General features: G+C 52.3%; 1 protein-coding gene across 1 annotated transcript in view; it reads right to left on the bottom strand.

Annotated features, from left to right (window-relative positions):
• Positions 1-13299, bottom strand: part of ASAP3 (ArfGAP with SH3 domain, ankyrin repeat and PH domain 3) — a 47646-nt gene that overhangs the window by 17115 nt on the left and 17232 nt on the right. Inside the window, 4 exon segments of the mRNA XM_084874908.1 lie at positions 1818-1867; positions 2991-3065; positions 5321-5466; positions 5560-5632. Coding sequence (XP_084731034.1) covers positions 1818-1867; positions 2991-3065; positions 5321-5466; positions 5560-5632 — 344 coding nt within the window.

Below are 13299 nucleotides of genomic sequence, written 5' to 3'. Positions count from 1 at the left end.
TGTTTCTATTTCTCTATCCCTGTCCCTTTTTCTCTCTCTAAAAATCAATAAACACACACACACACACACACACACACACACACACACACAGATACCTGTGCCAGGACATGTAGCTCAACCTATGTAAGCTAGGTGGCAGGAAGAACACTAAACTAAGAAGCTTTGGGTTCTAGACCAGGCCCTATTGACAACTCGCTAAATAATCTCAGTCAAGCCCCTTCCGCCGTCCGTTACACAGAATCTTTCCTTTCAACGTAACCTTATAGGCAAGCTCCGTATGTAAACCTGGTAAGAGCAGGTCCATTCTTCCCATCTGGTAGACAATGCCCCGAAAGGGTAAGGCCTCGTCAAGGCAACTCAGGAAGGCCATGTCACCCACATCAAATTATAAGGAGAAACACAGTCTGTCTCCACACCGCTAATGAGAGCAGGTGGCCACGCCCATCATGGCGCCCACACCCACAGGATCTATACCCACAGCGGAGTGTGAACGGAATGCTGGTGGAGGGAGGGGCCATGACCTTCATTCAGACGTGGGGAGGTCCCTCTCCGTGGCTCTGGGGGCTGGAACAATAAAGCTCCAGAATCTACTGCTTGGAATTGAACCTACAGAAATAATTAGGGGCGGGAACAGAGATTTCGTTCCAAGGATGCTTCCCCAGTGACGGGGGATGAAATGCCTTGTGGGTTATGCAGATGGTGGCACACCGCGCACCATTTAGGTGACGTTGTATAAGAATGTGTAACGATGTAGAGAGATGCACCTTTAAGCACGAAAAAGGTCACAAAACAGTATGACTATGATCTCAGTTCTATAAAGATATTTCTTTATATATATAGAAAAACAGAAAGATGTTAGTACTTTAGCCTTGGAAATTAAAGATTTTCCTCCTAGTTTTTGGTGGTTCCTCTTTCCCCCACTCTTTATTTATTTATTTATTTATTTATTTTTTATTGATTTCAAAGAGGAAGGGAGAGGGACAGAGAGATAGAAACATCAATGATGAGAGGGAATCATTGATCGGCTGCCTCCTGCATGCCTCCTACTGGGGATCTAGTCTGCAACCCAGTCATGTGCCCTGACCGGGAATCGAGCCATGACCTCCTGGTTCCGAGATAGACGCTCCACCATGTAGAAACCAGATGATAAAATTCCTGTGCTGCCGGCATGTGCCCTGACCTGGAATCGAACCATGACCTTCTGTCACCTGGGAGCTCCACTCTGCCTCGAGGCTCCTTCTGCCCCCACGATGTCACAGAGGCCAGGGTATGTCTTCAACGTCCTTCCCTCCTCTCTTCCGATGAACTGCTTGTAGACACCACGTGGTGTTGCAGAAAAAGGATCAGGGAGCATGAACCCAAGCTCTGCCTAGCTGTGTGGCCTTGGGAAAGTGACTTAACCTCTCTGAGCCTCCAATTCCTTTTCTGTTCATTGGGATACTGATATCCCCCTCCCAGGGCTGGGGGATGGGAGGGTTAAAGGGCCAGCACAGGAAGGTGCTCAGTACACGGCAGCCCCTCTCTGTCTCTGCACACGGGGCACCACCGAGCAGCCGGGTCTCTAAGAGCAGCGTTCTGAGGTCCCTTCACAATAGCCCCCCTTTGGCGGTCTGTGGTTCACCCCCCAGACAGTTAGGTCTGCTCCTAGACCACCCCCACCCCAGCCACCCCCGCTTCCCGTAAACACCGCCAGAGAGCTGGATGCCGTGTGCTCCTGGGTGGCCTGTCCCGGCAGCGGCAGGTCCTTCCCGATCCAGCCTCCTGTGGCCACAGTAGGGTCACCCTCCGGGACAAACCGCCCGGCCGCAGCCACTTACATTTTGGCTTCATAGTCCTTCCACGCCTTCTCCAGGTGTTTCTTGGAATCCTGTGGTTTAAAAAAAAACAGTTTGGAATCCTGTGGTTTAAAAAGAACAATCTGCCCAAAGGGCACTGGGGTGTGGCATCAATAGGACACTTGGCTTCCTATAGGGGAACCCTGCACTTCTGTGATCCTCTGTGCTGCTGGAGCCATGCTCCGACCAGCCCCTGCCCCCAAAGCCCAGACTGTAAACCCGTTCCCCTCCTCCCCCTCCATAGACACGGACCCTATTTCTCAGGGCTGAGCCCCTTCTCCCACCTGACCTTTTCCACAGTTGCCAAGGATCAGTTGGGTTTGGGGGCCCAGGCCCGGGCTGTGGGGAGATTTGGGGGGTCTGCCCCCAAATGACAGAGATCACCATGAGGATAAGGATGGGGAGGATGGAGGTCAGACACCCCACCACCCCCAACTTTGCCCCGCCACCCTCTCCTGCCTGGTACTAGGTCATCCTGGTATTTGGTATAAGAACAGAAACACGGAGAAGCTGAAAAGAGTCCCCTCTGGCCTCCTACCCAACGTCACACAGCAAGCCGGCGAGGCCCGGCTGCTCCCTGGCCTAGTTTGCCTGGGCCAGCGGCTCACACCCGCAGAACAGCCCTGACTTCCGGCGCCCAGCCGGCCAGGTGAAAAGCTGCCTGTCTGGTTTGGGAGGTTCCCAATCTGGAGTCCAGCCTGGGGCAGGGAGGGAAGCCTCTGGGGGAGGACAGCTCCTGCCCTGGACCTTCCAGGGCAGCCTTTCCAGGGAGGTGACTGTCACCTCAAGCCAGAAGCAGCCGAGCATGGGCGCCGGGAGTCCGGGTCCCACACCGGCTCCTCCACGGACTCGCTGTGTAAACTGGGCCCGGGTTTTCTCAACTGCAAAAAGGGGATGATGGTACCTACAGAGCCCACCTCCTAAGGCGGTAAGAATCCCATGAGCTATTTCACGTAGGGCCCTGCAGGCAGTAGGCCAGCCACCCCGGGCGAACCCCAGAGCCAGGTCCTCCTGTCCCCCAAGGACCACAATATGGAGTCAGTACTGCTACTGTGACCGCCTTGCGTGGCCTCCCCTACGGTCCCCTGCCCACCCCTGTCCTGCTGCATCCCACCACGTCCGGGCCCCCTGCCTCCCCTCCTCATGGAGGCTCACCTGCCGCCCATCCCTCAGGTGCCCCTTCAACAGGCTGTCCAGCGGGAAGGAGACAATGTTGTTCATGTTCTGGACCTGGACAAAGCAGAGACCTTGGGTGACCCTCTGTCCAGCCCCAACGGGCTTGAGTTCAGGGAAGCATCATGAGGCAAAGGACCTCGCTGGGGGTCAAAGAAGCAGAGGAAAGAAAGATGCAAAGATGGGGAGGTAGAAGGGGGGGTGCAGTCGGCTCCCCACAAAAGCTGTAGCCGTTAAAGGCGGCCTCAGCACCTCACTGCCCCAGGGACGTCCACCATCAGTCCCATCTCCATCCTTTTCCCGGGAGCACCGTCCGGTCCTCCCCTCTCTGACTCTCTGAAAGTCCTCCCGTCATGGCCAGGGGTCAGGCGGACTGAGTGACTCACCCAGGGTCACACACCTACTGAGCAGCAGAGCAGGGATTCGAGGCCCCAGTCTAAGCCCCAGACTCCCCGGTGGTCACATGGGGGAGAACAGAGGAGTCAGAGCTGACCAGAGAGTCCCCCATCTTTGGGCCACCGTGGTTGGATCAGGAACAGGCATGTGACCCAAGCCAGCCAATCAGATCCTTCCTGGGGACGTTCCTGCCATGGGAGAAAGCCTAGAGAAAGATGCGATCTTTCTCCCAATAGGATCTGACATGAACAGAGACGAAGAAACCATCAAAGAGAAAGGAGGAGCCTAACACCAGTAACTCTCCCGGACTTTCCATTACAAGGGCCAATAAGTTCCCCTTTTAAAAATTAACCTAGTTTGGGTGGACTTTCTGTTACTTGGCAACCTCAACGGCCTGTCTTACATTTCAGCCCACCTTTCAAGGCACAGCCCAGGCCCCCCTCCTCCAGGAAGCCTTCCTGATCACTCCTGCCTGCAGCCTCTGCCGGTCTCTCCTTTTCTGAATCACGGCAGCACTACTCAGACCAACCTGCGGGATCCTTGAGTTTGTGCCACGCTGGCATTGCTTGGTATCAGCCTACCTGTCAGTTCCTGTCTCCCCTACAGACTGTGGCTCTCTGAGGCAGAGCCTGACTCTCTCTCCTTTGTTACCAACTCCTGGTACAAGCCTACCACAGGGCAGACCCACAGCACACATCAGCATGAGTGGCAGAAGGGAAAGAGAGGTAGCGACAAAGGAGGTCACTAATTCGGCTCAACTCTAACACCGTGAGAGGCCTCTGTGTGTAGGCCAGAGTTCGAGGCAAGGCTACGCAGAGAGCTATACTGACCGATGGCAATAGTCGCTAACCCTTACTGAGCCCCTGCTCGTGTGACCCCCATTACAGCGCTGTGGGGCAGGTGCCATCACTATCCCCATTTTACAGAAGAGACGCCTGGGGCTCAGGCCAGTTCAGTGACTCACCCAGGGTCACACACACACCCAGTGAGCAGCAGAGCAGGGATCCGAGGCCCCAGTCTAAGCCCGAGGTCCAGGAACTTAACTGCTAAGTGCTTCTTGGGGATGTGGCCCTGCAGGCCCTGGAGGGCCCTGGTGGGACTCCGGCCGCGAGAGCCGGTCCGAGGAAGCCTGGAGGGCGAGGGGCTTTCCAGGGAAGGGCAGAGCCAGGCTTGCGGTCAGATGCTGGGGCCAGACAACCTCGGTTCAAATCCAGCTGTCTGACCTCAGGCCATGGCTTGCCTCACGTCTTGGTTTCCTGGCCTGTGAATTGGGGACAAGAGTACAACCAGAGCCACCGAGCTGCGCTCCAGGATTAATGCGTTAACACGTAAATTACGGATAATCTGTCCTCTGCAGGGAAGAGCGTGGACCTCGGTGGCCTCGAGGCAGGGAGTGAGGACGGGGGGAGGAGGCAGGAACCTGAGGCCACTGGGCCCCCTGCAGGGCTGAGAGGTTTGTGGAGACAAGGCAGGGCCCAGGCTTTGAGGCTGGGAAAGCAGAGGACACAGAGGGTTGAGGATTGGCGGGGGCACAAACAGGAACCCCAGAGTGTGCCCTCCCTTCTCCCCAGCCTCCTCCAGGGAGCCCTCCCCGGGGGGGGGTCTCTTCCCCGCTGTGACACCCCCTCCGCTCCGGGGCAGTCCCCACAGAAGACATAGAGGCGGGCAGAGAGAGAGGAAGGGAGAGAGACAAAGAGAGAAGATGGGGGTGAGACGTCAGAGAGGAAGAAGAATGCAAAGGCAGGTCAGAACTGGAAAGGAATCTCCGGTCATGGGTCAGAGGGAAGGGAGACCAGAGGTCAACAGCAACCCGGGAGAAGGGTGGAAGCCAGCCCTCTCCTGGCCAGGTTCTTCCGCCCACGGGGTGCGCCCTGAGCCCGGGCTGGGGGCTGCTGAGGAGGGACCAGGGGCCTCACCAGGTTCTTGAAGAGCGCGGCCACCTCGCGGGTGAACACGGCCAAGTTCAGGAAGCCGGTGGACAGCTCGTGGCTGTTTTGGGACAGGTGGCTGTTGCCCAAGGACTCCACGGCCTCCCGGTAGTGCTCCTCGTTCTCCACGTGGCCTGTGGAGACAGGGAAGGGAGCTCAGGGTGAGCTCCGGGCTGGGGCTGGGCAGGGGCTGCCTGGCCAGGCCGGGCATCGAGCGGCTCACTCACCGAGGCCAGAGCTGTGGATGGCTCGCACGGCCTTCTTTATTCTCTGCAGGATGGCCTGGTCTCCCTCCAGCATCTGGAAGCAAAAGTGGCCAGAGGTTCAGGCATGCCCAGCTTGGGAGGGAAGGCGGGGGGGAGGGAGGGGTAACTCCATGATCCCACCCTCTAAACACACATATAGAGTTTCCAGCCCGGCCGGTGTGGCTAAGTGGTTTGACCTATGCACCAAGAGATCACGGTTAGATTCCCGGTCAGAGCACATGCCTGGGTTGTGGGCTCCATCCCCAGTAGGGGACGTGCAGGAGGCAGCCGATCAATGATCCTCTTTCATCATTGATATTCCTATTTCTCTCTCCCTCTCCCTTCCTCTCTGAAATCAATAAAAATATATTAAAAGAAAAAAAATAGTTTTTTCCTTTTAATGTATTAAAATAAAGGGGAGGAAAAACCTCCCCCAAATAAACAGATCACCTTCTTCTACCCAGAAAGCCATGGACCAGTCCCCCACTCCCGGAGGACCGCAGATTCTCCCCGGTCCCAACGCAGGCTGAGTGAACATCGCGATCCCGAGAGGTGTAGTGCAGTGGGATGTCAGGCCTGGCTTGACTCTCAGCTCTGGCACTAACCAGTGTGCCATCCTAGACAAATCTGTTATCTTCTCTGAGCCTTGGATGCCTGGTCTGCAAAGTAGGGATGATACTGTGGACTCGAGGAGCTGCTGAGGGAATTAATGATCTTATAGATTTGTACAAAATGTTTAGCAAAGGACGAGAGAGAGAACGTGGACATCTCAACATTCTCGAAAGACATGATGGGGGCCCTGGCGTGCTTGGGTCAGTGGATAGAGCATTGGCCCGTGGACTGAAGGGTCCCGTGTTCGATTCCGATCAAGGGCACATGCTCAGGTTTTGAGCTCGATACCCAGTAGGGGGCGTGCAGGAGGCAGCCAATCAATGATCCTCTCTCATCACTGATGTTTCTATCTCTCTTCCCTCTCCCTTCCTCTCTGAAATCAATAAATATATATATATTTTTTAAAAAGACAAGATGGGGGAATGCTTGTTCCCAAAATCCCTGGCTCAATAAGCAGCCATGTAAGGACAAGGAGGCAGAGGCAGGACACCATGGATGGGCAGTGAGGTCAGAGTGAACACACTCAACACCCCACTGGAGAGAACTGGTGGGACGACATCAGGCCACCTCTACGTCCAGGGGCTGGAGGACAAACAGCAGACTGGGGGAGGCCGGCAGATATGGTAAGGAGCCGGCCGCCCATGCTCTAGGTGAGCTCACCCCATATGGAAACCACCCCTCTTTCCGTGGGGCGTGGAGGCTGCCAGCCTCATGAAACCCTCCTGAAATACATAGTTACGCTGGAATGTGACCCAGAACCACAGATTAGGAATCTGAGGCCAAGAGAGGGGAGGGCCGTGCCCAGAGTCAAACAGTGGGCAGGCAGCAAGGCTGGGCTTCCAGGGAGGCCCCCTGACAGCGCGCCACCCACGGCCCCGCCCTGGCCCCAGCCCCGCCTGTTTTGCCCAGAGACTAAATGGGATCAGAGTCTCATCTCCAGAGAGTTACTGCAAGGTGACAGAGTTGGCAAACACGTTGGAATGGTGTCTGCAAGGACTGTAAACAGTGCTCGCAGAGGGCATGCCCGGGGCAGAGCTTAGAGGCCCTGGGGCGTGTGCTCGGGAGCTCCTGGCGCGTGGGAAGCCCCTGGAGGGAGGGGGTGTGGTTTTGAAGCCCAGCTCCACTGCCCAGATGCTGTGTGACCTTGGGCAAGTTGCCTATCGTCTCTGAGCTCCTGATCAGCGATCTGTGAAAGAGAGGAAACAGTGCCTGCCTACCTCTCAGGGTTGGTGTGAGGATTATTTTGTAGGAGACGATGCACATAAAGGGTTTATAATGAATTAAGCAAAGTGTGTCCTCAATGAATAGAACCTATGATCGGTCAAAACTGGTATGGCTCAGTGGATAGAGCGTCGGCCTGAGGACTGAAAGGTCCCAGGTTCGATTCCGGTCAAGGGCATGTATATTGGTTGCGGGCACATCCCCAGTAGGGGGTGTGCAAGAGGCAGCTGATTGATGATTCTCTCTCATCAATGTTTCTAACTCTCTATCCCTCTCTCTTCCTCTCTGTAAAAAAAAAAAAAAAAAAAAAAAAAAAAAATCAATAAAATATATTAAAAAGAAAAAGAACCTGTGATCGTTATCAGCAGCTGCTGCTGGTGATAAAAAGCCCCATCAAATCCTGGCTATGTTTCCTCTATGGATTAGAAACCTAATGGTCTTCTCCCTGAGTATGAACTTGAGATACTTTCATGTTCGGGGCCAGTGGAAGCCCATCACAAGATTGAAGAAAGAAAGGAGGGAGATTGGGCCATTTTTGAATCAGCTGAAGAACTAAGACTCTCTTTACTGGGAGACCAAGGGGAGAGGAGAGGATGTGACATCTCTATAGCTCCCAAAGACCCGGATGGGGAGACACGTGCCCACCAAAGCCCTTGGTCCCCACCTTGAAACTTGAAAAGGCAAAGCTCAGAGGTGGTCAACGTAAGGAGCTATGACTTCACTCCAAAAGACAGTACAAGGTGAAGGTGTGAACAAATTCCAAAGAGATTTAGAAAACACTCTAAACAAGCATGTCAAACTCAAAGGCTAAAACGGGCCAAATAAGTGAGGCATGCAGCCTGCGGGCCTCGAGTTTGACATGCTTGGTCTAGAAGGTAGATCTGTGTGCCAAGTACACAGAAGATGCTCAGAACCTCAATGAATGACAGTTTGCAAAGCCCTGGGCACGGGTCTGAGAGGTCTACTAAGTCCATGCTCTAGGTGCCTTTTGAAGAGTCTTTCCATCCCACAATATCCATTCTCTGAAAACTGCCTTCCTCCTCTCTCGAGGCGAACCCTTGCTGCCTTGTTTGTTCTACAGTTGACTGGACCAGGGTGGACACTTGAACCAAAGTAGGCCCATTCAATTCTCTCTCCATGGAATCTGGAATTGGGCTCTGGGAAGCTAGCTAACTGATCGAAAGTGCTTAAGCTGGGAAACCTTGCCCACCACGTGCAAAGGAAAAAGAACAAAGCAGGTATGCAGAAAGAAGCATGAGACTCATGCAGCACCGAAAGGTAGAAGGTAACTTTCCAGCTCCTGTTACGGTGAATGTCCTATCACTGTACAGGTGGGTGTGTCTCCATAATCACCCACAAACTGTCCCTTGATAGCTTTGTCAGACATAAATCGGGAAATGGCTTCCCAGAAAGATACCATTTCTGTCCCTACTGATCTTCGCACAGCTATTCATTCATTCATTCATTCATTCATTCAACTAGTTACTGAGTGCCTGCTACGCATTCATACCCTGTGTAAGAGACACAACCTCAGCTCTCAGGACATCACTATCTAAAAGGGGTGAGAAAGAGCCAAGTAAACAGGTACTGGTAAAACAGTGTGATGAGGTACCAGGGAGCCCACGAGAAGCAGAGCCGGGCCTGCTTAGGAAGAGCAGGGAAGACTTCCCTGAAGCTATGATGCTTGACTCTAGGACTGGACTCTAGGAAGATAAGAAACGAAGAGACTGACTGAACTGGGAGGCAGCATAGGGAGCACGGGGAGTAATGGCAGGACTGCTAGAGGAGAGAGGCTTGCTCTGGGAAGAATGGGCAAGAAGCCCCAGCCAATGTGGTTCGGCTGGTTGGGCGTCTTCCTGTGTGCTGAAAGATTCTGGGCTCGAGCCCCGTAGGAGGTGTGCAGGAGGCACCTGAATGATGTTTTGCACTTACATTGATGCTTCTCTCTTCCCCTCTCTCCCTTCCTCTCTCTAAAAATCAGTAAAACAAACAAACAAACAAACAAACAAAAGAAGAAATGGAAAAACAAACAAACTGGGAAACACGCACACACACAAAAGAAAGAAAAAACAGAAAGAAATTTTTTAAAATGGGCAAGGAGATTAACATAGTTCGCTCATTCATTCATTCATTCATTCATTCCAACAGTAATCTCTTGGTGCCTCTTTCAGCCAGGCCTGGCCTTCCTTCGAGAGGGGAGAATTCTAATCACCCTCTTCTCAAGAAAATACCTGAAAATCATATTTACACTGGGGTATAAATCATTTATCCTCTCTGATACAATCGGCAAAGACTTGAGATTAAAAAAAAAATAGTTTTTACAAGAGTTTATTTATAAAGAAAAATACTTTTAAGCAGGAAATTCTGGTCTTAGCCTCGAGATGGAAAGGTATTTGGGGAAAGGCACAGAGATGTCCAGAACGTTTGCAGGGATGTGTCCCAAGCTGAGGGGCTAGCCCCAGTCTCCCCAAAATAATCTCCCTGCAAGACAATAGCCCAGTCAGTTCTCCGAACCTCCTCCTCTTTACAATGGGAGAAAAATAATATATAACATGGGGGGGGGGGGTCCATTTTCCGCTTAACCCAAAGAGTTACTATGAGACTCACATGAGATCGCAGACATGTGCCAAAGCTCGAGGCATTTGGAAAAAATTAGTATGATTCTTACTGTGGTTTGTTTTCTGCCTCTGTGTGAGATCAGCCCTTATTTCCCATGCCTGAGCCTGGATAAGTTAGGGAGGAGGGGAAATCAGGTCTGGATTTAGGTGGGTCCATTTAACCCGCAACAGTTGTTCTCAAAGTGGGGGGTCCCTGAGCCAGCAGCATCAACGTCACCTGGGAATATGTTAGAAATGCAAATTCTCTAGCTGAACCAGAACATCTGGGGTGGGCCCAGAAATACTGTGTTTCAACAAGCCTTCCAGGTGATTCTGATGCACACTAACGTTTGGGAATCACTGGTCTAATTCTACCCCTCAGAGATGCAGTAAATCATCATTGCTAAGAGTATGGGGCTGGCCCCAAACCGCCTGGTTTTTAATATTAGCTCCTTAGGTACTTGCTATGTGTTCTCTCTGTGCCTGCTCATAAAATGAGGATAATAATAGTTCCTATTACATAGGAAGATTCTATGAATTCACATAGGTAAAATGCTTATAACACTACTAGAGGCCCAGTGCACAACATTTGTGCACTGGTGATGGTGGTGGGAGGGGTCTCTCAGCCCGGACTGCACGCTTTAGCAGTCCAGGAGCCCTCGTGGGATGTCCAACTGACGGCGTCAGACATCCTTAGTGCTACTGCAGAGGCAGGAGAGGCTTCTGCCACCCCTGCTGCACTCACCAGCTGTCACCCTGGCTTGTGGCTGAGCGGCGCTCCCCCTGTGGAGCACACTGACCACCAGGGTGCAGCTCCTGCATTGAGCGTCTGCCCCTTGGTGGTCAGTGCGCGTCATAGCAACTGGTCGATTTGTGTATTACCCCTTTATTATATAGGATTATATAGGATAATTTGTTATCTATTTCAAAATTAAACTCAATTTGGTTTAGGAATTTCTTAACTTTCCTTGAGCTAATTAAAGATAACTCTCTCCACCCCTTTTACCCCCCAATGATCCTGCTCAGCAAGAGGTGGGAACCACAGGCACGGAGCAGCGGCCTTGAGACCTCTGCCACTGGGCAGCCACAGAGTGGAAGGTATTATACATCCGGAGTGCTGGCTGTGCCAGGAATGTTGTTTGTCACCCTCCCAGTCACCCTTTGAGATAGGCATCATCATTCAAATTTTAGAGACAGAGCTACCAAGGGAAAGAACATGCCCAGGTATGCCCAGGTCACGGAATGCTGAACAATGGCAGAGTCCTAATTTAAACCGAGGTCTGGCCCATCCACAGCAGGGTTCCTTCCATACCAACTAGTTGCCCCACAAATGTCAGAGGACATGGCTCCTTTGATCCCGGGACTAGACCTGCTTTGAACCAGAACCCCAACTCAACTGCATCACCTCTACATATCCTCTCACCATCCTTTCAAACTTTGGGGAGGAAAAAATGGGGAGGGAGGAAGGGAGGAAGGGAGGAAAGGAGGGAGGGAGGGAGGGAGGGAGGAAGGGAGAGAGAGAGAGAGAGAGAGAGAGAGAGAGAGAGAGAGAGAGAGAGAGAGAGAGAATGAACCATCCAAAGAAAGTAAAGTTCATAACAGTGGTGGGGCCCCAGCTACAAATACTCCAAGGGCTATGCTACCAAAGAGAACACAGATCTGTTCAGGTTGGCCCTGGGGATGATTGCCAGGACTGTGAGGTGGAAGTTGGGGAGATAAAAACAGATTTCAGCTCAACCAGAGGAAGAAGATCCTAAGAAGAAAAAATAAATGATCCCTGGGGACGAGCAAGCTTCCCATCACTTGGAGTATTGGAGGACTTCAGGTGCCGGAGAGTGATTCAGGCACTGGATTTGGGATTAGTATTGACCACCACTTAGATTCCTCTCAAAGCTAAGAGTCCATGGCTCCACGCAAGAGCCTGGGCAGGCATTGGACAAAGACAGGTAAAACACAGAGCCTCAGGGACATGTCTGGACTTGGAAAACCAACTGGAGGCCTTCTGACAGCCTTGCCTGGCTGGTCCTAGACAAAGCCTGAATTCCAGCTGGTGGCACTGCCCCACTCCACCCAAACCATGCACACATGCGCACACACACACACACACAGACACACGCACACGCACACACTGCTCTGGCTCTCCGGTTTGTCTTCTCTGCAGGCAAAAGACCACAGATGGCAGCACCATGGCCATGCCCAGCTGTCCTGCTAGGAAAGGCCACATGCATGCCCCCCCTCCACCCCCCGCCATCAGGATTCATCAATAGGACCCATTCTTCATTCCTGTGATCGCTCAGAGCCAGCTGTAGTTACCATGGTGACCCAGCCAAGGAGGGCAGAGCTGCTAAAGCTAAGGCCTTGGGAGCTGCAGATTGAATTCCACCATTAGAAATTCACTCCTTTGGACTATTATAAGACTTAGGCACCACGTTTGTGGCATCCCATGGCCATTACAGCAATCATTAATCAATCACAGTTTTTTTCCCACTGGCCCTGGGGTTTGTTCCGCGTTCTGCTAAGACTGCTCTACCTATCACACTGGAATTGGCACAGGAGATGAGACCGTTATCTTTGCTCTGGACCATGATGTTGTTCCTTGAGAGTTGAAGTCACGGAATATTAGAGATGATCTAACACCACTTCCTCATTTTACAGGCTGCAAAACGAAGGCTCAGTTGAGTTTCTTGCCCCAGGTCTCACTGGATGTGCAAACACACTAAAAAGGAATACATGCCCAATCTTGTACAGAGCTTCACGGCTTGTAAAGCAGTCTGACACCCATTCTTTAAGACTCACAGCATCCCAAGGAGGTTGTCATTGCTTTTGTCCCCATCTGGCTGATGAGTTAGAGAGGCCCAGAGAGGGAAAGAAAATTGCCTGAGCTCACACAGACAGAAAGTGGCAGAGATGGACCTGGGACTAAAACTATTAGACTGTAACTCCCTGGCTCATTAGCAGTCTGTGGGCCCAGGCACCGGAGATCCATGGAGTTACTACCAGGGCCCTAAGAAGCCGCTCTTACAGAATTGATCTCAGAGAGAGAGGAAGGGAGAGAGCGAGAGAGAAACAATTATCGGCTGCCTTCCACACCTACTGTGCACTAAAAGGTGGCGGAATTAAGCCCGCCACCTTTTAGTGCACAGAAGGATGCTCCAACCAACGGCCAGGGCTCCTTTTCTTTCTTTGTTTTTTAAAAATCTTCACACAGGGATGTGTTTTTATTGGTTTTAGAGGGAGAGGGAGAGAGAGAGAAACATCTATTGGTTCCTCAAATCATAACCTGGGTATGAGC

The sequence above is a fragment of the Pipistrellus hanaki genome, assembly GCF_964339955.1.
Source record: "Pipistrellus hanaki genome assembly, chromosome: 2".
Lineage (NCBI taxonomy): Eukaryota > Metazoa > Chordata > Mammalia > Chiroptera > Vespertilionidae > Pipistrellus > Pipistrellus hanaki.
The sequence above is the reverse complement of the archived record's forward strand: the minus strand, read 5'-3'. Positions and strand labels throughout refer to the sequence as shown.